The sequence below is a fragment of the Myodes glareolus genome, chromosome 22 (assembly GCF_982192425.1).
Source record: "Myodes glareolus chromosome 22, mMyoGla1.1, whole genome shotgun sequence".
In the NCBI taxonomy this organism is placed as follows: domain Eukaryota; kingdom Metazoa; phylum Chordata; class Mammalia; order Rodentia; family Cricetidae; genus Myodes; species Myodes glareolus.
The window spans coordinates 52,373,084-52,393,664 of record NC_142047.1 but is presented as its reverse complement, the minus strand read 5'-3'; the positions used below and the strand labels follow the sequence as shown (position 1 = coordinate 52,393,664).

At 46.9% G+C, this 20,581-nt stretch overlaps 1 protein-coding gene and 1 long non-coding RNA gene across 5 annotated transcripts in view; one reads left to right on the top strand and one right to left on the bottom strand.

Annotated features, from left to right (window-relative positions):
• The window catches only part of Fanca (FA complementation group A), a 52,542-nt gene that overhangs the window by 17,740 nt on the left and 14,221 nt on the right, over positions 1 to 20,581 (top strand). For all 4 annotated transcript variants that reach the window (XR_015736018.1, XM_087900549.1, XM_048437526.3 and 1 more), the window contains exons 18-29: positions 1,494 to 1,582; positions 2,883 to 2,943; positions 3,024 to 3,073; positions 6,483 to 6,559; positions 10,139 to 10,252; positions 11,858 to 11,994; positions 12,695 to 12,765; positions 12,988 to 13,084; positions 13,216 to 13,403; positions 15,047 to 15,143; positions 17,399 to 17,575; positions 18,834 to 18,907. Coding sequence is in view for 3 of the 4 variants with exons in the window: in XM_087900549.1 (XP_087756675.1) it covers positions 1,494 to 1,582; positions 2,883 to 2,943; positions 3,024 to 3,073; positions 6,483 to 6,559; positions 10,139 to 10,252; positions 11,858 to 11,994; positions 12,695 to 12,765; positions 12,988 to 13,084; positions 13,216 to 13,403; positions 15,047 to 15,143; positions 17,399 to 17,575; positions 18,834 to 18,907 (1,232 nt within the window). In the remaining variant the exon portion in view is untranslated. The remainder of the gene's footprint in view (positions 1 to 1,493; positions 1,583 to 2,882; positions 2,944 to 3,023; positions 3,074 to 6,482; positions 6,560 to 10,138; positions 10,253 to 11,857; positions 11,995 to 12,694; positions 12,766 to 12,987; positions 13,085 to 13,215; positions 13,404 to 15,046; positions 15,144 to 17,398; positions 17,576 to 18,833; positions 18,908 to 20,581) is intronic.
• On the bottom strand, positions 12,597 to 17,624 carry LOC146890199 (uncharacterized). The gene is made up of 3 exons (XR_014999086.2): positions 17,489 to 17,624; positions 16,617 to 16,734; positions 12,597 to 14,350 (listed from the first exon to the last, which is right to left on the bottom strand). It is a non-coding gene; the product is annotated as an uncharacterized LOC146890199 (long non-coding RNA).

The following is a 20,581-nucleotide window of genomic DNA, read 5'->3' as shown; positions in this document are numbered from 1 at the left end:
CCAGCACTAGGGAGGCAGAGGCAGGCGGATCTCTGAGTTTGAGGCCAGCCTGGTCTACAGAGTGAGTGCCAGGACAGGCTCCAAAGCTACACAGAGAAACCCTGTCTCATAAAAACAAAAAAAGCCCAAAACAACAACAAAAAAAAAACCCAAAAATTCCACCACAGTAATGAACATGGATTTGGTTGGCCCACAGTCTTTGGTTTGCTTGTCTTTTGTCTTGAGTGATTTGGCCTCCAGAATCCTCTACTTGGTTCCATCATCTCCGGTGAAGCTGGGCTGCCTGTTTTCCTGAAAGCATTTTGTCTCTACTGTTGATTGGAGTCTTTGTAGACTACACTAGCAGAGGAGAGTGGCCATGTTTAAAGACAGGCCTGTGCCACAGTGGATTCTCCTCAGGATTTTTTTTTAAGATTTATTTATTATGTATACAGTGTTCTGCCTGTGCATATACCTGCACACCAGAAGAGGGCAACTGATCTCATTACAGATGGTTGTGAGCCACCATGCCGTTGCTGGGAATTGAACTCAAGACCTCTGGAAGAACAGATCAGCCTGTACTCTTAACTTCTAAACCATCTCTCCAGCCCTCTCCTCAGGATTTTTTAGTTTACGTGGGTTTTCACTAATTTTATTTATCTAATTTTTGTTTGCTGCCCATTTTTATTTTTTATGATATTGTCAGAGGGATTGTCATGAGTATGTGGGGAGGTCAGAGGGCAACTTGTGGAGTGTTTTCTCCTTCATGCGGATCCAAGGTCTCTAGGATTCACAGGCCTGCGTGGCAGACGTCACCCACTGAACCATTTTGCTTCTCTCTGTTTCTCCCATCCCAATTTTCTTTTCTTTTTTGTTTTTGTTTTTTGTTTGTTTGTTTTGTTTTTCGAGACAGGGTTTCTCTGTAGCTTTGGAGCCTGTCCTGGAACTAGCTCTTATAGACCAGGCTGTCCTTGAACTCACAGAGATCCTCCTGCCTCTGCCTCCTGAGTGCTGGGATTAAAGGCGTGCGCCACCATCGCCCGGCCATCCCCATTTTCTTTGTGACAGGCTCATGTGTTTCAGGCTGGCTCTAAACTACTTCAGACTCAGTGTACTTGGATCACAGGCATTTGCCACCATAGCTAGCTTTGACTTTTCATAAATTTTTTGAAATCTCGAAGTGAAGTCTCTGTTCTGGCCCACCTCAAAGCTTTCTGCCGTCTCCTTCTCTGGAAGAGCGGCAGAGGAGAGGTAGAGAAGGGGCTCGTCCTAGACAGAGTTAGGGAAGTGGCACTGGCTTCCGGAGCTGAGCTGACCCCGGGGCCCATGTGAGCGCCCACAGCAGGCCCTGGGGTGTGCGGCTGCTCCAGGCTGTACAGTGCCCATCTCACTTATTACCTCTAAGATAGCCAGAAACTAATGGCAGCAAGGGGCAGCGGTGGTGCCGGGCTGGTATGCTTGCTCCCTTGCTTCCGAGTCTTCATTCTTTCTCATTCCCTCTCTGTGTGAACTAGCCTCAGAGACAAGCCATGCAGGACGTCGAGAAGGCCATCGTGGTGTTTGAACAGACCGGGAAGATCCCAATGCCTGTCCTGGAGGCCAGGTAGGAAGTGGCTGCTGTAGAAACACCTGCTGGCTACAGCATGTCCAGACATGGCCGTGATGCCATTAGCATGCTGGGACTCCTGAGCCTGTCTGACACAGGAGACAGGAGTCAGTGTGGATGCTGTGTCAAAAGTGAGGTCTCGAGGCAGCATAGAGCGTGAGTGGGTCTGTGGTTTTGTTTTGAGACAGAGTTTCATTGTGCAGCCTTGGCTGTTCTGAAACTCTCTGTGTAGACCAGGCTGGCTTCGAACTCGCTGCCTACGTCTGTCTCTTGGGTGCTAAGGTTAAGCGCATGTTCCACCATGTCAAGCCTCTGTTCACTTCTGTGACAGCATATGGTACCCTCAGTCTCTGAAAAGAGCAATAGATGGTACCTATCTGAAACGTGTGGGAATGAAGGATTATTGACCCAGAGTTTAGGAACAGATTTTTAGTTAGTGCTTCCGAGGTGACCAATGTGGAGCCATCCTAGGGAGTTTAGTAGCTTTATTGAATTTTTTGTGATTCCTGAACATTATCAATATTGGTGAACTGAGCCCAACTCATGGAGTTTTGAGATCACTTCCAAGCAGAAAGCTCATGGTGGCCTCATTGCAACCCCTCATATCCTTAGATTAACCTGTGTTCCATGGCCAGCCCTGGGGAGAGTAAACATGGTCCAGATCTCATGGACCATAGGCTCATTGATATCACAGTGTGCCTTTGCGAGAAACATCTTAGAACAGTGAAAGAAAAAAAAAGACTTAAAAACATGATCAAACCCAGGTGTGGTAGTTCGCACCTTTAATCCCAGCACTGCGGAGGCATAGACAAGCAGATCTCTATGAGTTTCAGACCAGTCAGAGATATACAGTGAGATGCCGCCTTAAAAGCAAAACAAAACAAAACCCACATGATGAATATGATTGTCCAGCCTGGCCTGGTGGCACCCACCTGTGATCTCAGCACCTGAGGGATGGAGGCAGGTAAAACAGGAGTTCGGGGTTTTGCTACATAGTGAGATTGAGGCCAACTAGGGCTGCCTCAGACTCTGTCTTTAAAAAATGAGGCCAGGCAGTGATGGTGGTGGTGCGTGTGCGCCTTTAATCCCAGAGGCAGGCGAATCCCTGTGAATTCAAGGCCAGCCTGGTGTCCAAGAGCTAGTTCCAGGACAGCTGGGACTGTTACACAGGGAAACTCTGTCTCAAAAAAAAAAAAAAAAATGAAGCCGTGAAATGAGCACTGTCCCCTGGGCTGTGAGCGGCTTGGTGGGAGACGCCTCTCTCCTGCGTTCCTCGTTATCGCCTTTCTGTCCACAGCATATTCAGGAGGTCCTACTACCTGTCGCGCTTCCTCCCAGCCCTGCTCACGCCAAGAGTGGTGAGTGTACGCTCCTCTCCTACGCACACTCTGCGAGAAGTGTTCCCTGCCTGCTGCTCACATGACTGCCCTTTCCACAGCTCCCTGAGGTTCCTGATTCCCGGGCAGCCTTTATCGAGACTCTGAAGAGGTGAGCAAGAGCTTGCACCGAGGCTGCTCCAGTGGGTTTGCCTTGTTTTAATTTCTTTCCCAATGGGTTTTGGTAGGGCAAAGAATTTGAGTTCTTTTGTAGATAAATTTACTACACGTATGTTTTATTCATAAGATATTGACTCAAGGTTTGCGGTAGTGCCAAACACCTTTGATCCCAGCACTCAGAGGCAGATGGATCTCTGAGTTTGAGGCTAGTCTAATCTACAGAGCAAGTTCCAGGACAGCCAGGACTACACATCGAAACCCTGTCTCGAAAAGCCAAACAAACAAAACAAACTCCCTGAGATTCTTTTTTATTTATGTATTATCATCTTTATTTATTTATTTGAAATAAGGTATCACCAAGTAGCTCTGGAACTCAGACATATGCTTGTCTCTGCCCCCTGAGTGCTGGGATTAAAGCATGTGCCATCACACTGGCATTTGTTTGTTTATTTAGGGTTTATTTGAGACAGGGTTACTTTGTAACCTGGCTGTCCTGAAACTCACTCTGCAGATCATGGTGACCTCAAACTCAGAGAACCGTCTGTCTCTGATTAAAGGTGTGCGCCAACCACCACCACCTATCCTCACCTTTATTTATGTATTTTTTAATTTTTTTTAAATAATTTATTTTATTTTATGTACATTGGTGTGAAGGTGTCAGATCCCTTGAACTGGATTGTGAGCTGCCCCATGGCTTTTACTTTTTATATAAAATATTTCATATGCTTGCTGCCCTTTTTTCCAGTGTTTCCTGAGCCTTAGAATATGTAGAACCAGGGCTGGAGAGATGGCTCAGAGGTTAAGAGCACTGACTGCTCTTCCAGGGGTCCTGAGTTCAGTTCCCAGCAACCATATGCTAGCTCACAATCTATAATGAGATTTGGTGCCAGAACACTATATACATAATAAATAAATCTTTTTTTAAAAAAAGAATATTTAGACCCAGAAAATAAGGCAAAGGGTTGTGAGGTGCGATCAGTTAGACTCTGTAATCAAGTGCCTGCCACAGTCCACCTAAGACAAAACAGGCCCTGTCAGCAGCGGGTCATGGAGCGTATTCCTTTCTGCTGAACTGAGGGTTATTGATAGTTTCTGGAAGATGGAGAACATTGTCTTCAGCTGTGCACCCAATGCTGAGCCCACAAAGCCCTGAGGGAATGCTGGTTAAATTCAGCGGGTCCTAAAACTCTACAAACAGACGTAGCAGGAGGAAGGGATTTATAGATAGGATGATAGGGAGGTAGATGTTGAGCTGGGGGTGAGAGCAGTCAGTGTACATTATGTACGTGTGTGAATTTGTCAAATAACAAGTTTAAATAATGGAAAAAATTCAAATACATAGAACAATAGAGGTCACTTTAAGACGCTTAATTAAACAGTATACATGATAATTTACTTCATCTGGCTGTACACTACAGTTGGAATGGTACGGGAGAGATTAGCATGGCCTCTGTGGAAGGATAACACACAAATGTATAGGGTTCTGTATGTTTACCAAAGCCCACAGCTGCCCGTCTGTTGCTGTCTTTTGAAACAGTCTCCTGTAGCCCACACTTAACTTGGTAAGCAGCTAAGGCTGAGCTCCTGCTTCTCCTGCTTCTGCCTCCGAGTGCAGAGATTACAGGTTTGCACTGCTACAGCTGGTTTTATTTGTTCTGAGACAGGTCTTACTGCGTAGCCCAGGCTAACCTCCCTACCTCTGCCTCCTAAGGATTGGGATTAATAGCATGTGCTGCCATGTCTGGCTAGAACTGAATTTAATGTAGCTATTATACAAAATGGGCTTTATGTCTCTCTGTAGTTCTCTCTGTGTACCTTGGCAGCTTTTAGCATCTTGTGGAACGAGTTGGGTAACTTCTTTCCATTTGCCGGAGCTATTTGTTGAATCAGAGATTCTGCTCCGCTGAAGTTCGGCAGAGTGTGCTGAAAACATGTCTGTTGGTGTTTGCACAGTATCGGACTTTGGCTACGGCCTCAGTTTTGTGAATGACTGTTCATCGGCTGTTTTATCCCTTTTATTTCTCCCTCCCTTCCTCCCTTCCTTCCTCCCTTCCTTCCTCTCTCTTCCTCCATCCCTCCCTTCCTTCGTTTCTTCTTTCCTCCTTCTCTCTCTCCCACCCTCTCTTCCTCTGTCTCTCCCTCCCACTTTCCCTTCCTCTCCCTCCCTTACTTTCTCTCTCTCTTTCCCTCCCTCTGTTTCTCCCTCCCTCTCTCTCTCCCCCTTTCTCCCTCCCTTCCTTCCTTCTTTTTGGTTTGCATGTAACTTTTATTTCAGGCTGTGCCTGGAGGTGCATCTGATCCTTGCTATAGTAGAGGCAGGAAGTAGAGTCCTCTAAGTTTAAGGATAGCGTGGTCTGAATAACAGGTTCCAGGTCAGCCAGGGCTACACAGTGAAACATTTTCTCATCAAAACAAAACAACCAAAAAAAATTTCTATTTCATCTAGTTGTTTTACATTCTTTTTTCTTGTGGTACTGGAGATAGAACCCAGGGCCCTGCACACACCAGGTAGCTGCTCTACCGCTGAGCTTCACTTCTCGTCCTGGCTGAGCCTCATTCACAACAGTATGTTTTCATAGGAAGGTAGAGGTGCTGAGGGGAACTGGGGCTGCCTGTGTGTTTGCAGTGGCATTGGCAACAGCCTCCTGGCAGCACGGCCAGGACTGACACCTTCCCAGACATCCCGCCGTGTAACACACAGCTCTGGAGTGACACTGGGAATGCGTTCGGAAGAGTTCGGCACAAATACTCTCATGTGCTGTGCGGCCACCTCAGGCCCGACTGTCTGAAATTGGCAAAATTCAGACTGGAGGCTGTGCTCCAAAGTAAAAACCCAGCCGACAGGCCAGAATCATTATTAGAGAGGCTATCTGGAGATGAACCACACAGACTAATTTTAAAATTAGCACTCACTATTTATTACTAATCCATGACATGGTATAAAATTGTAGGTACCACCTGAATCTATATAAATACTTTTAGAATCATAAATGTGATTTGATTTCTTCTAAAACTAATAATGGCTAGATGTGTACCTCTTTGGTAAAGTGTTTGCATAGTCGGTTTAATATCCAGCACTGGAAAAAAGGAATAAAATACAAAACAATATAATATATACTGGTGATACTGGGTGGTGATGGCTCATGCCTTTAATCCTAGCACTCAGGAGGCAGAGGCAGACGGATCTCCGTGAGTTCGAGGCCAGCCTGATCTACAGAGAGAGTTCCTGGATAGGCTTCAAAGCTACAGAAGAACCCTGTCTCAAAAAAAAACAGGAAAAAAAAAAGAAAAAAGAAAAACCAAAACAAACAAAGCAAAACAATATACAGTGGTGTAATGGCTTTGGAATTAGGAACCTAAATGCTCACAATTGATGTGGACATTGCTTTCTTTTTACCTAGAGCAGAGAAGATTCCCTCATCGTTATACGATGCCTACTGCCAAGCCTGTGCCACCGCTGAGGAGAAGCAGCCTGAAGGTAAGGCTCCTGGTCACCTTCTGTTCCTGTGCTTTCCGCTTCTGTGCTGTATCTGTCACCAGCACCTGTGTCGGCATCCTCGGTGGTCAGCTTTTACTCTCCCAGGTGCAGGAGGCCAGTGACACTGCCTGACCCTGGCACCTGGGCACCAAACAGTGTGTTAGCGTCTCCCAGTTATTGTCCTGGAGGCCTTGACAGCACCTTCCTATCTCCTGAGAAGCACAAGGTAGAAACCTGCTTCTGTACTTGGTATCTTTTCACATGTTGCTCAAGGTCTGCAGCATAGCTGCATGCTATATAGCGCGGTCACGTATGATCATTATCTTCACATGTAGCTAAAGACCTGCAGCATAGTACGGTCAGGTATGATCATTATCTTCACATGTAGCACAGTCAGGAATGATTTTCTTTTCTTTTCTTTTAAATAATTATTTATTTATTATGTATACAATATTCTGTCTGTGTGTATGCCTGCAGGCCAGCAGAGGGCACCAGACCTCATTACAGATGGTTGTGAGCCACCATGTGGTTGCTGGGAATTGAACTCAGGACCTTTGGAAGAGCAGGCAATGCTCTTAACCGCTGACTCATCTCTCCAGCCCCAGGAATGATTATTTTCTAACTGGACTATTTGGTTTAGAATGGGTTGCAGAGTTTTTTCTTTTGTTTTTTGATTTTTGATTTTTGATTTTATTTTATGTGTGAGGGTGTTCTTGCCTGTGTGTACATCTGTATCATGTGTTCCCCTGGTGTCTGTAGAGGCCAGAAGAGGGGTCAGACCTCCCAGAACTGGAGTTGCTGACTGTTGTGAGTCACCATGTAGGTTCTAGGAATCAAACCCAGCAACTAACACTGTTGGGTAGATGAACCACTGAGCCATCTGACCAAGGCTGAGGATCCCCTGGGCTGGGGATCTTTGTTACTATGAGAACAGTGGTAGATCTCGTTGGCTCTAGGAAGCTGTAATCAGTGAGTCGCTGTCCCTGCAGTGTGTGGCTAGCATGCTCTATCCGCCCCATTCTTCAATGCCAAGTATCTCTGGCAGCTAGCGTGATCTTCAGTCTGCTTCAGAAGCTGCTGTTGTTTTGTCTTCAGATTTTCAATTATTTATTAATTACTTAAACAGGGTCTCTTGTATTCTTGGCTAGGCTTGAACTCTCTGTGTAGCTGAGAATGACCTTGAGCTTTTGACCTCCTGCCTCCACCTGCCAAGTTCCGAGGTTACTGCCATGTGTAACCATACCCAGTTTTATGTGTAGTACTGGCATCGAGCCCAGGGCTTTGTGCATGTTGGGCAAGCATTCTACCAACTGAATAATCACAAATGCTGTTTGTTTTTTATTAATCTATATCAATTATACAAAATAGCAGGGTTTCATTGTGGCTTTCTTATGCATATGTAATGTACTTTCGTGTATCACTCCTAATTACTCTCCTGTCCACCCCTCTACCATTGGTCCCCTTCTTTTTACTTTAATGCATTTTCTTTAAATCTTGATGCCATGTCTGAAAGAAGATATTTGTCTTTTCAAATTACATTTATTGGCGCGTGGGAGTGGGGGTCCCATGCTATGGCTTTGCGTGTCCCAGTCACATAGGTAGGTCAAAGGACAAGTTGTGGTTCTTTCTTTTCTGCCTCCCTTGTGAGCCCCTGAGGTCAAATTTGGGTTATGAGGCTTGGCAGCAGGCACAGTTACCACTGAGCCAGTCTCTGCAGCCTCTGTTTTGTTTTTAAGGCAGAGTCCAGTGGAGCCTATGCTGCCCTTGATCCTGAGTGCTAAGATTATAGGCGCAGGCCGCTACACTGGGTTATTTGTCTGAGCCTGGGTTCTTTTGATTAGCATAGTGATCTCTGGTTCCATCCATTTTCTTGCAAATGACAAGATTTTATTCATTATAGACAAAAGCGCTATTGTTTCTTTATTCATCCATCCATTGATGACTATCTGCTCTGATCCCATAGTTTGGCTCCTGTGAGTGCCACAGTAAAACAATGGGCGTTTATTCCTTTGGGTGGATATCTAGGGGTGCAGCTGGACTGTGCCCTGTGTGCAGTTCTGCTTTACTTTTAAGGAACCCATGCTGATTTCACATTTCCACTAACAGTGAATAAGGGTTCCTTTCCTCTTTGTTGTTTATTTTATTTATTTTTATTTTTTGGTTGTTTTGAGATGGTTTATCTGTGTAGCCCTGGGTCTCCTGGAACTTGCTTTGTAGACCAGGCTGGCCTCGAACTCGCAGAGATCCTCCTGCCTCTGCCTCCCGAGTGCAGGGATTAAAGGCGTGCGCCACCACCGCCTGGCCACTGTTTATTTTTTTCACAATAGCCTTCTAAAAAACAGTTTATTCTACTTTATGTGCATGGGTGTTTTGCCTACATGTATGGATGTACACAATGTGTGCCTGGTGCCTGCCAAATCTTCCTGGAACTGGAGTTACAGATGGTTGTAAGCCTCCATGTGGATGCCAGGAACTGAACCCAGGTCCTCTGCAACAGCAGCCAGTGCTGTTAACTGCGGAGCCAGCTCTCCAGCACAGCAATTGCTGTTTTGACTAGGGTGATATGGAATCTCGGAGTGGTTTTGTTGTTTCATTTCTATGTTGACTAAAGATAGTAAACAGGTTTTCCTGTGTTTATTGACTGTGTACTTTTTTTTTTTTAAAATGATAGGTTTTTTGAGGGAGAGGGTGTTTCTGGGAAAGGCTCCCTGTATGCCATTGGCTGGCCTGGAACCTACCTTGCCGACCAGTAGTCTAACCTCAAACTTACCCTGCCTCTGCTTCCTCACTGTTCCCCCGACCCGATTGTTAGGACTACAGGCATGCACTACCACATCTAGCATAAATTTGTTTTTATTTTTTAACCTTTTTTTTATTATTTTATTTTCTGTGTATAGATGTTTTAACCATATGCATGTCTGTGTATCACATGTGTCTGGTGCCCTCAGAAGCCAGAAGAGGGCATCAGATTCCCCGAGACTGGAGCTGCAGATGGTTGTGAGCCACAGGGAGGTTGCTGAGACTCAAGCTCGGTTTCTCTGGGAGAGCAGGCAGTGCTCTTAATCCCTGAGCTGTCTCTAGGCTTTCTCTCTGTCTCTCTGTCTCTCTCTCTCTCTGTCTCTGTCTCTGTCTCTCTCTCCCTCCTTAAACTTGTTTATGATTTCTTTTTAAAATGTATGTTGTGTTGGGCCATGTACTCCTTTAATACCAACTCTCAGGAGGCAGAGGCAGGAGGATCTCTGTGAGTCTGAGACCAGCCTGGTCTACAGAGGCTCCATAGCTACACAAAGAAACCCTGTCTCAAAAAACAAAAAAGAAAGAAAAAAAAGAAAAGAAAGAAAAAGAAAAAACAGTAACAAAAAGTATGTTGCCAGGAATCACACCCAGTGCCGTGTTGTTTTTGATCTTCTATGTAGCATCCAGCATCAGAGAGAAAGCCTCCCAGGGACCGAGTGCTGTGGCACAAAGCAGTGCACATCAGCATTTCCCAAGTGTGTGAGGTTTTTCTGTTTATAATAAACAATTCCACTGAATGTGATTACCTTTTGACCTAAGTTTTAATGTCCTTCCCTGGTTCAGATGCCACCCCAGGAAAAAGGCCCGAGCCTGACCGTGCTGAACAGCCCCTGGGCCTGCTCACGGCAGCACTTGAAGAGCTCAGAGCTTTAATGACGGACCCCACCCAGTACGATGGTAAGAAGGGGTGGGCTGTGTGCAGTGGAGGGTTTGGGCTCTGTGTGCATGATGTAGCCATGGTGACAGGGGCTGGCCCGTCATTTGCCAGATGAACCTGCCCACAGACTAGAGGATTCAGATGATGGGGACAGCCTCACTGTACCATCACACCCCTGGCTGGGGGGTGGCTCATCTTTTTTGTACCCCGATAAGACAGAGGATCAGGAGGAAGGAAACTGAAGTTCCTAAGCACAGATTCTTACTGTCTACGTGTACAACATCAAGCACCTGGAGTTCTCTCTGTTTTCTGCTTCTGAGCAGTTTGTGAAACACTGAGTTCAGAGCGTCCATCTGCGGGACATCAAAGCCCTGGCAGCAGCCCTGGACATCAGTGACAGACTTGCAGGGCTTCCAGGTGTTTTTTAATGGATGGACAATTTAGAGTAGATTCCCCACAGTTTCTACTGCGTGTGCTAGTCTCGTTTCTATTGCTGTTAAAAACAAAAAACAAAGCTGACAGTGGTGGCTCACACCTTTAATCCCAGCACTCTGGAGGCAGAGGCAGGTGTGGATCTCTGTGGGTTCAAGGCCAGCCTGGTCTACAGAGTGAGTTCCAGGACAGCCAGGGCTACACAGAGAAACCCTGCCTCCAAACAAAACAAACAATTAAACAAAATATCACAAATCAATAAGCAACAACAAAAAACCTTCTGAATTGGGGCTGGACAGGTGGCTCAGCAGTTAAGCAGAGGACCTGGCTTTGGTTCCCAATACCCATATCAGGTAACTTAACTGTAAGTCCCCCTTCAGGTGCTCCAACAGGGGCCATCACTCACATGTACATTACCCACACAGAGCACACATTAATACACATAATTAAAAATAATTGGGGAAAAAAACCCCAACCTGAATCCTTCATTGTGTGACGACCCACATCCAAACCCAAAATCTATTTTTATGCATAATAGATTTGACTTTACTGTGGATTGGTTTTTGTAGACGCTAAGAGGCATTAGCCAACTTGTGCGTTGCCGCAGCTCTGCCAAGGCTGTGGATTCTTGACACAGTCGTTCGGGCCGGGTATATAGATGTCAAAGCACAACTTCCTAGGCCGCTTGTGTAAAACGTGGTGCCGTGTATGGCTTTCTGTGTGCGTATGCATATTGGCGCCTGCTCTGTTGTCCGTGCTGGCCTTAATCTCAGAGCTCAGATGGTCTTCCTGCCTCAGACTCCCAGTGCTGGAGTTTATAGGCATTCACCACTACATCAGCTCAGACTGTACCATTTGTGGAGCACGAGGAAGAGTCCCAGGGCTTAAGTCAAGGACTAATGGGTGTTAGGTCAGCTCTGACAAAGCAACAGGGGTTTGCATGCTTGAGTGAATCACTGAGGCCTTTGCAGTGACCCTGGATGTCTTCAGTCTATGAAGGTAGAAGCATCACACCTTAGAGAGGCAATGGCTACTGCCATGTGGCCATTCCTCCTTCTGTTCTGAGGAGGCTCCACAATGGGGTGTAACTGTGTGGCCAGTGCTACCTAGCGTCCTGCAAGGCCCTGCCCGCCCCTCTTCCTACTGCTTCTTCCCAGCCTTGCTCCTGATGGAACCGGCTTCTCTCTTTGCAGTTATGTCTGCTCAGGTGGCTGTGATTTCTGAAAGACTAAGTGCCGCTTTGGGTCACAGTAGCGATGACAGCAGCCCCCGGAGATCGAAGATTCAGCTCAATGTGCTTAACCCCACACTCCAGAGACAGGACCAGGCGGTATGTCTGTGAGGCTTAGGACCCTGCCGTGGCCCCGCCCCTTTAGAGTATATAAAAGGCGTGCAGTCAGGAGTTGAGCACACAGGCACTGGCTATGCCACAGTTGACCAGCCCCCCTTACTCCCTCACCTGTTGTTTGTGGCTAAAGATGCTCTTACTGTTTTAGAAGTTTTTTTGAGACAGGGTCTCACGTAGCCCAGTTGGCCTTAATCTTTGTCGCTGAGGCTGGACTTGAATTTCTGATCTCCCTGTCTCCATATCCCAAGTTGAGGGGATTACAAGCATGTTCCACCAACTTGCCTTTTTATTTTAAAGAAGCCATGTGGCAAAGTTTTAATCCCACAGCCCATAATATTTACTCTTTTGGCCTTTACAGTCAAGGCTTACCTATCGTCACACTAGGCACTTTCCAGTTTCTAGCTGTGTGCTCCACTTATACCGGTTCAGTCCAGGGATTGGGTGCCAACTTGCCCTTGTAGCTCCCTTTCTCAACGCAAGCCCGACAACTTGAATTTGTTCCTGCTTCCCATGACGTGGTAGCGGAGAGCTTTCCCCTGAGAGCTGTCCTCTGGCCTCCGCGCACACATAGTCACAACACAAAGTAAATGAAAAGCTAAGCGCAGCCTTTATTATGGTGCTTCCTGTCAGTCTAGGTGTAGGAGGCCAGAGCCTCACAGTGATGCGTCCCTTCCCTTCCTAGGTTGTGGATCTCCTGCTCACGGCCTTCTGTCAGAACCTAATGGCAGCCTCTAGCTTTGTGCCCCCGGAGAGGTAAGGGTGCTGAGACAGAGCAGGACAAGCTCTGTTCCAAGAGTGGATGGCTGGGCTGAGGTTTGTCGGGTAGGGACTGCATTGGAGACTGATGGTCTGTGTCACACAAAGGTCACTGTTTGGGAGAACCCTGGGCCTTTCACAGACCTCCATGCCTGGACTGGGCGTGGAAGGAATGTACAGGGCTATGGCCAAACGGTGACTTGTTCTGTGTCTTTGTAGGCAGAGCCCCTGGGCTGTCCTTTTCGTGAGGATCCTTTGTGGACACATGGTTTTCCCTGCAGTGCTTAGTCGGCTCTGCCAGCTGCTCTACCACCAGGTAGGCACCCACATCCTGCAGGCCGCTTCTCACGCTGCTGTGAGCCTCGGCTGATGCTAGCCTCTGCCTCTCAGTGAGTTTTGAGCCTTCTAGCAAGGGACAGACTATCGTTCACCTTTTCCCTATTTCAGGGCCCAAGCCTGAGTGCCCCTCATGTCCTGGGGTTGGCTGCCCTTGCCGTCCATCTGGGCGAGTCCAGGTCCATGCTTCCAGAGGTGGATTCAGGTGTTCTTGCTCCTGCCAGCAGCCTTTGTGTCCCTGAGTTTCTGAACAGCCTCCTCACCTGCCGCACGAGGGAATCTCTGCTCTTCTGCATGAAGTAAGCCGTTCCTGAGTTCCTTAGCAGCTATTTTCCCCTCTTGAAAAGTTTCAAATATTCAGCGAGTAAAATTATGAGAGACCATGTGTCTGGAGATGGCCCAGTGGTTTAGAGCGTTGACTGCTCTTCTAGCCGATCCAGATTGTAGTCCAGCACCCACATGGCATCACAACCTTTTCCAAGTCCAATTCTAGAGACTCTGAATCCCTCTTCTGGCCTCTATGGGCATTGCACATGCGTAGTGCACAGCCATCTTTGCAGGTAAAACATCCACACACATAAAAGAAAAATAAAATCACCAAAAATTTAAAAAACTTATGAGAGACCAGGGATGGGGCGTGTGCTGAGCTTGAATGAGGCCCTGGGGTTCAGTCTATAGTACAAAACTAGTCAGCCACAAGTTATCCCGTAATAGTCTAGGCTTTTGTTTTACCTAGTAGGTATTTATGCGTGCTTTAGGGCACTGCTGAAGTCGAAAGTTGTTGCTAGTATCAACACTCCCATAACCGTCTTTCCACATCGTTAAGCCGTCCGTGGCAGAGGATATCCTTGCTCTCCTAAGGTGGAGGCTGTTTGGCTATCTTGGGAAAGTTTGTGTGTGTGTGTGCTTTGAAGGATGAAAATGTATAGAACTGTAACCTCTCTAAACAAAATAATTCTTTGGGAAAAATCCCCGCTACCATGGAACCATACAGCATGGTAACTCTGCCTCTTCCCACACAGGTAAACACCAAATGGCTAGAAAGCTTAGATAAGTAACATATGCTTGATGAGTAAGGTGTATTTGATAATCAAGATTTATAAATTCCAAGACTGGAGAGATGGCTCCGCATGTAAGAACTCTGGCTGCCCTAACAAAGGACCTGGGTTCAATTTCCAGAACCCACATGGCAGCTCACATGTGTCTGTAACTCCAGTTCCAGGGGATCCGACACCCTCACACAGACCTGCATGCAAGCAAAACACAAATACACATAAGATAAAATGAAATAAATTAATTTTAAAAAGATTGATAAATTCCTAAGGTCTACCCAGGTTCACAGTGCTGTTTGTCTGGCCTGGTCTCTGGTCACTTTTAAGCTCTAGCTGTTTGTATAAACTAAGGCAACAAGAAGCTGCCATATTCTAGGGTTGTCTGATCCCCCAAGAAAGTCCTTTTCCCAAGGTCAGGCATCCTCTGTTCCACGTCCTCTTTGCTTCTGCACGCAGTGTTGTAACCGGTTGGTCACGTCTCCTAGTAGCCAGAGTCACATGTGAGGCAGATGCTGTACTCACACATAGTGGAGCGTGTCCTTCTGTCGTTCATGAGACTTTCACAGGATAACACCAGTGACGCTCCCCTGAGCTAGAGGTGCCTGCGCCAGAGCCCAGCCTGCGCCCGGAGCCAGGCAGTGTGTGCTTCGCTCCTCCCGTGTCTTGGTGTGGCTCTTCACACAGATCCAGTGGCTACGCCTTTGCTCACATGCTGTGTGTGTCTTTTCTCTGCCTTCATTGTGAATGTGAGCTTTTGGAGGCAGCATCTCCCCTCTCAGGAGACACAGCCTGAAACCCTGGTGGTCCACCCGTTCTTGAAAGGAAGGAGTGTTGCTCAGGTCATATAGTTTAGAACACACTGAAGTCGGTTTCCTTTTCCTCCTTCACAGGTTCTGTACAGCAGCGATTTCTTACTGTTTGTGCAAGTTCTCGGCACAGCCCCATGCTGCCCTGCAGAACTGTTTATCTCCAGGCCTGATCAAAAGGGTACGTGTTTCAGATTCCTGCGTTTTGATCTGAGGGTCTCTGGCTTCTGCAGCTCCCTTGTGTTTATCTCGGTACATGGGTGCCCGATGTATCAGACTGTCTCTAGATAGAACAACCTGACTGTCTGCTTGGTGGGGGGCTTTTCATGCTGAATACTGCTATTGCATCTCTTTCTGCGAGAAATTGGGGCTGAGATGACAGCTATTAAGCACATGCTGCTACTCCTTTGAATAGGTAGTGATGTTTATCCCAAGGTAAGTTAAAGGATAAGAATTTATTATTTTTTTTTAAATTAAAAAAGTTTTTTTTCCCCCTAAGCCACAGTTATCCCTCTGTATGGTTTTGTTTTGTGAGGTTTGTTTGGCTGGCTGGTTGATTTTTTTGTTTTGTTTTTTTAGTTCTGGGGTCAAACTTAGGGTTTCACATGTACTAAGCAAGTGCCCTACCTCCTAGAATTTTTGATGAGCACCTCTTGTATATGAACTATTAGATCTTGACTGTAGACTTCATATTAGAAATAAAAGAAGAAGCATCATTGTAATGCTGAAGCAGGAGGATTTGTGAAAGTTTTTTTTTTGTTCATTTGTTGTTGTCAAGATTTATTTTTAATTGTATGAGGGTGGGGAGTACAGGTTAGGCCAGAAGAGGGCTTCAGAGCTTTCTGAGCTGGAGTTACAGGCAGTTGTGAAGCACCCAACATGGGTGCTAGGAGTTGTACTTTGGTTCTTAGGATAGTGCAGAAATAGCCGTGCATAATGATGCACACCTCTAATCCCAGCACTCGGGAGGCACAGGCTTGTGGAGCTCTTGAGTTTGAGGACAGTCTGTCTACAGAGTGAGTTCCAGGACAGCCAGGGCTACACAGAGAAACCCTGTTCCCAAAAAAAACAAAGAAAAATACAGCAGCAAGCAACCTTAACCACTAAGCCATCCCTCCAGCCCCAGGTTGTGAGTGTGAGGCCAACTTTGGTTACGTAGAGAAATCTGATCTCAAAAAAATAGTAAAATAAAAAAGGCAGGGCGAGGCGGATGAGATAATGACTCAGTGCGTTAAGATGCTTGCTGCCAAGTGTGGAGAACTGAGTCCAGTCCCTGAAACCTGTATGTTGGAAGGAGAGAACCAACTCTGACCTGCACACATGCCTTTTTCCACACATACATGAGATAAATAAATGCGTGTGTGTATATATAAATGGGGGTTGGAAAGATAGATTAGTGGTTAAGAGCACTTGCCGCTCCATCATAAGGACTGGCAGTTGGATTCTAGCACCTACAAATGCCTTCTATAACTCCAGTTCTAAGGAATCCAGCGTACCCTTCTGGCCTCTGTGGGCACTTGCACAAACACACACAGAATAAAAATGAAAATCTTAAGAAATAGGACTGATGGTGTAGTTCAGTTAGTCGAGTGCTTGCCTAACAAAAAGCCCGAAGTTTGATCCCCAGCGCCATATAAAGCCAGATGTGACATACCATGTAATCCCGACACTGAGGAATTGAAGATCAAAAGGAGTTGAGGAGCAAAACTTCAGGGTCATTCTTGGCTATGTAGTAGGGCTGAAGCCAGCCGGGACTTCGTGAGACCCTATCTCTAAATAAAATGATAAAAGTCATCAGGGAAGCTTTTGAAAAGTCTATACTTACAGGCCCTGTCCAGATAAATAAAATCAGAACTGACACATTCGTGTAATCTAGACTACATCCATGCTTTGAGGACCCTCATCCTAGGACCTGTCTGGAGATTTGGATATCCAGAATGTTTTTGGGCAAAGGCTAGGCACTTGAATAGCCAAGTTCTTGTTAAATAGGGGCTGAGAATCCTACCCATAGCCCTCATACACAAGAAATGCTGGTAATGTGTCATTGATGAGACATTTTTCTGGTCCAGCTGGTGTGGTTTTAAATGAATACACACTAGTACTGGCCACACTAGGGGCGCCAGACCTCTCACTGCTGTAGGGCTAGCCCCTGGAGGGCAGCATATAGATCCAGCACTCTGCTTTGGTCATGCGGTTTAGGTATACCCAAGAGCCTCTCCTCTCAACAAAACACCCACCCTAAATTTCACCAGAAACGCTGGGGCCTAGGAAGCCCCCAAGCCTTGCCTCCCCATGTCCTCCTCCCTGGCTCACTGAAATACTGGTATGCCAGGACTGGGGGTCCCCTAGACGGTGACAGACAGGTCTGGTGGGTTCTCTGGGTGTGTCCTTGTGATTGTGTCCTTCTCGCTGTGAACTTGTCCCTGTCTGTTTCAGTTTCAGTTCATTATGTTAAGAGTGTTCTCAGAGGCCAGAACACCTTGTCCTCCGGAGCACACAGCCTCCCTCTCCTGGAGACCCTCTGACCTTCCTCCTGCAGACTGGCAGAGTGCCGCACTCTCTCTGTGGAGATGGAGCAGCTTCCAGGAGCTCTTGAAGGAGAAGGAATTTTATGTAGGTCTCCATGTCTTACACTATGTCACATGTCCTGGCTGCATCTATGTGCGCATGCGTGTGTGTGTGTGCTGGGATTGGGGGAGTGGAAGAAACCTGTGTCTCTGGGCGTGTGTGTAAGAGGGTTCTGTGTCTCTGAGAGTCCAGAGCAGTACTTGGTTGACTTGAAACCTTCACTGCAGTGACTGAAGCTGTAAGGGACACTGCAGAAAGACCTTGCTGTGCTTGGTTTCTCCCGGCAGGCACTGTGCCCAGCAGTTCTGTTGTGGAGCCTTGGTGTCTCCATGCCACCTTTACCTCTTACCCGTCCACGGGAACCTGGCATGATTTGCACTGACTTGGGGACATGTCATCAGCTCTGCAGAGGCCCCTGTCATGTCTTAGGACATTTGCAGTCTTGCTTCCTGGTTACATTGTGTCTGTCCACCTTGAATTTTGTCCAAGTGGGAATGTGTGGAAAGATGGTCTGTTGTGTGGGTTTTTTATGCAAAGTGAGATTTTGAGATTAGGGCACACTGGTATGCGAGAATGCTCTAAAAATTTTCATAAGAAAAAAAATATAAGATGCCATGAATACAGAGAAACCCTGTCTGGGAGCGTGGAAGATGCCATGAATATTTAAAGCAGATTGGTACATCAAGGTTTGGCAGGGGGAGGGGAACTGGTTTTTTTTGTTTTGTTTTGTTTTGTTTTGTTTTGTTTTTGGCAGGGTCTCATGTAGCCCTGGCTGGTCTGGAACATGTAGTAGACCTCTGTAGTAGACCAGCCTGGCCTCAAGCTCACAGAACTCCACCTGCCTCTGCCTTGAGTGCTGAGATTAAATGCCCAGTTTATACCAAGGTTTGTTCCCCCAACTCCTGGCCTATAAAATAATTTCTGTTCTTACACATAATAATTTAGCCAGGAACAGGTTAATTGATTAAAAGTAGGTAGTAAGTATGTCAGTTAGAAAACCCATGCGTGTAATCTCAGCGCTCGGGGAATTGAAGCAGGAGGATGGCCACAAGTCTGTGGCCATCCGTAGTAAGTTCTAGGCCTGCCCTAGGTACGGAGTAAGACCCTGTCTCAAACAAAGCTGTGCTGGTTTCAATAGTTTAGTTTCCTATTCACAGTTTATACACAGTTCCCATGGTGCATCGGCTCCATTTCCGTGCAGTGCGGAGCACAGATCTGGTTCTGAGCTAAAATGACAAAGGCTTATAAAGCAGTGTGAGCTTTGTCTTTTGTCCTCCCTGCTCTGAACGTTCCTCTCACTCAGTTGACTTACAGAGACTGGGTGCAACTGGAATTGGAAATTCAACCTGAAGTTGATATTCTCTCAGATACAGAAAGGTAAGAGCTCAGGGGAGCTGGCCCCTGAAACATTGCCACCATCTGGTTTTATATAGCCTTCTTAACTGTGATGTTCAGGTTACCTGGGCCATGTTGGGGCACAGCTTTTGTCAGTTGTTTCTTTATTGAAAAAACATTGAGTTTCTACCACGTGCCAGACATTTCTAAAATGTCCCAGAGCCTGAGGTTACAAAATGACAGACATGCCTATCTATAAAGCACCTCTGTACAGATGAGAGACGAGGTCTCTGCAGGGATCCTACACCCACCAGGGCCCATGTTGAGAGAGTATGTATATTCTGTGTGCTTTGGTAAAACCACAGGTAGACATGATGAACGGTCTGAGGCTACAAGGTAGTCCTGTAAGAGCAAGCGACCATACTGGGACAACAGAGCAGGCTGTTTGTTGTGAGTCAGGATGGGTATATGGGAGAGCAGGCTGTTTGCTCCGAGTCAGGACGGGTATATGGGAGAGCAGGCTCCAAAGAGAGCCTTGACGTGAGCACCGGGAACTGAGCATCATGACGGGGCTTTTTGTTTATTTGAGGCCTCATTATAACCTCACTTTTAAAAAAAAATGACTTATTTATGTTTATGAGTGTACATGTATGTGCCTGGTGTCTGCCGAAGCCAGAAGAAGATGGCATATTCTTTGGAACTGAAATTCCGGGTGGATGTTAGCTGCCATGTCAGTGCCAGGAAAAGAATCTGGGCCCTTTGCAGGAGGAGCTAGTGCTCCCAACAGCTGAGCCATTGCTCCAGCCTCTACGACCTCGCTTTTTAACCCATGGGGTTACTGTCACCTTGAGACTGTATTTAGACGTGTTTTAGGGATCCTCCTCCTCAGCCACCCTATGCACAGCTGGAGATTGGAGATAGAAACAAAGGCCTTACATTGCAAGGCAAAAACTCCACTGGTAATCACTTCCTGCTGTCCTTCCTGCGTTAATCACACACCGGACACTCAAGTAGATTCTGTGCAGATCTTGCCCACATGGACAAAGTGCTGGCCCTCCATCTCCCTCACCTGTTCTTTGTGGTGTGGGATACCTCATTGTATGTGGCTGTTTCCTCTTAGTGGACCACAGCCACCATGTCCTTGAGACCCTTCCCTTCGGCACAGGTAGTACCACGCTCTACAGTCTACAGTATGGATTCTCCGCTGTTTTCTCTGTTAGGCTGGCCGTGGTTCAGACCACCAGATGACTCAGTCCACACTGGTGTAGCTGCCTGCTCCATTACTGGGTTCACTGATAGAGTCGGCACTCACCTGCAGGATTGCCACCCTGCCTAGGCTGCGGTGATAGCATTGCCCCTCAGGGTGGCTTTCCCCACAGCAGACTTGCCTTGCAGACAGTGAAGCCTCACCGAGTTCTCAGGCTGCCGGTGCTAGTACCACTTTGCACAGTCACCGGAACTGGGTGCTCCTCTCTTTTAGTGGGGGAGGGTGTTGACACAGGGTTTCTCTGTGTACAGCCCTAGCTGTACTCACTCTGTAGACCAGGCTGGCCTCAAACTCAGAGATTGGCCTGTTTCTGCTAGATTGCAGTCCCAAAGTGCTGGGATTAAAGTCATGTACTACCATGCCCCGCTTGTGTTCCTCTTATGGAGCCCACCTCAGGATGTTAAGAACCCCTGGTTATAACATGTTCCTCCGAATTGACCTGGGTGTTC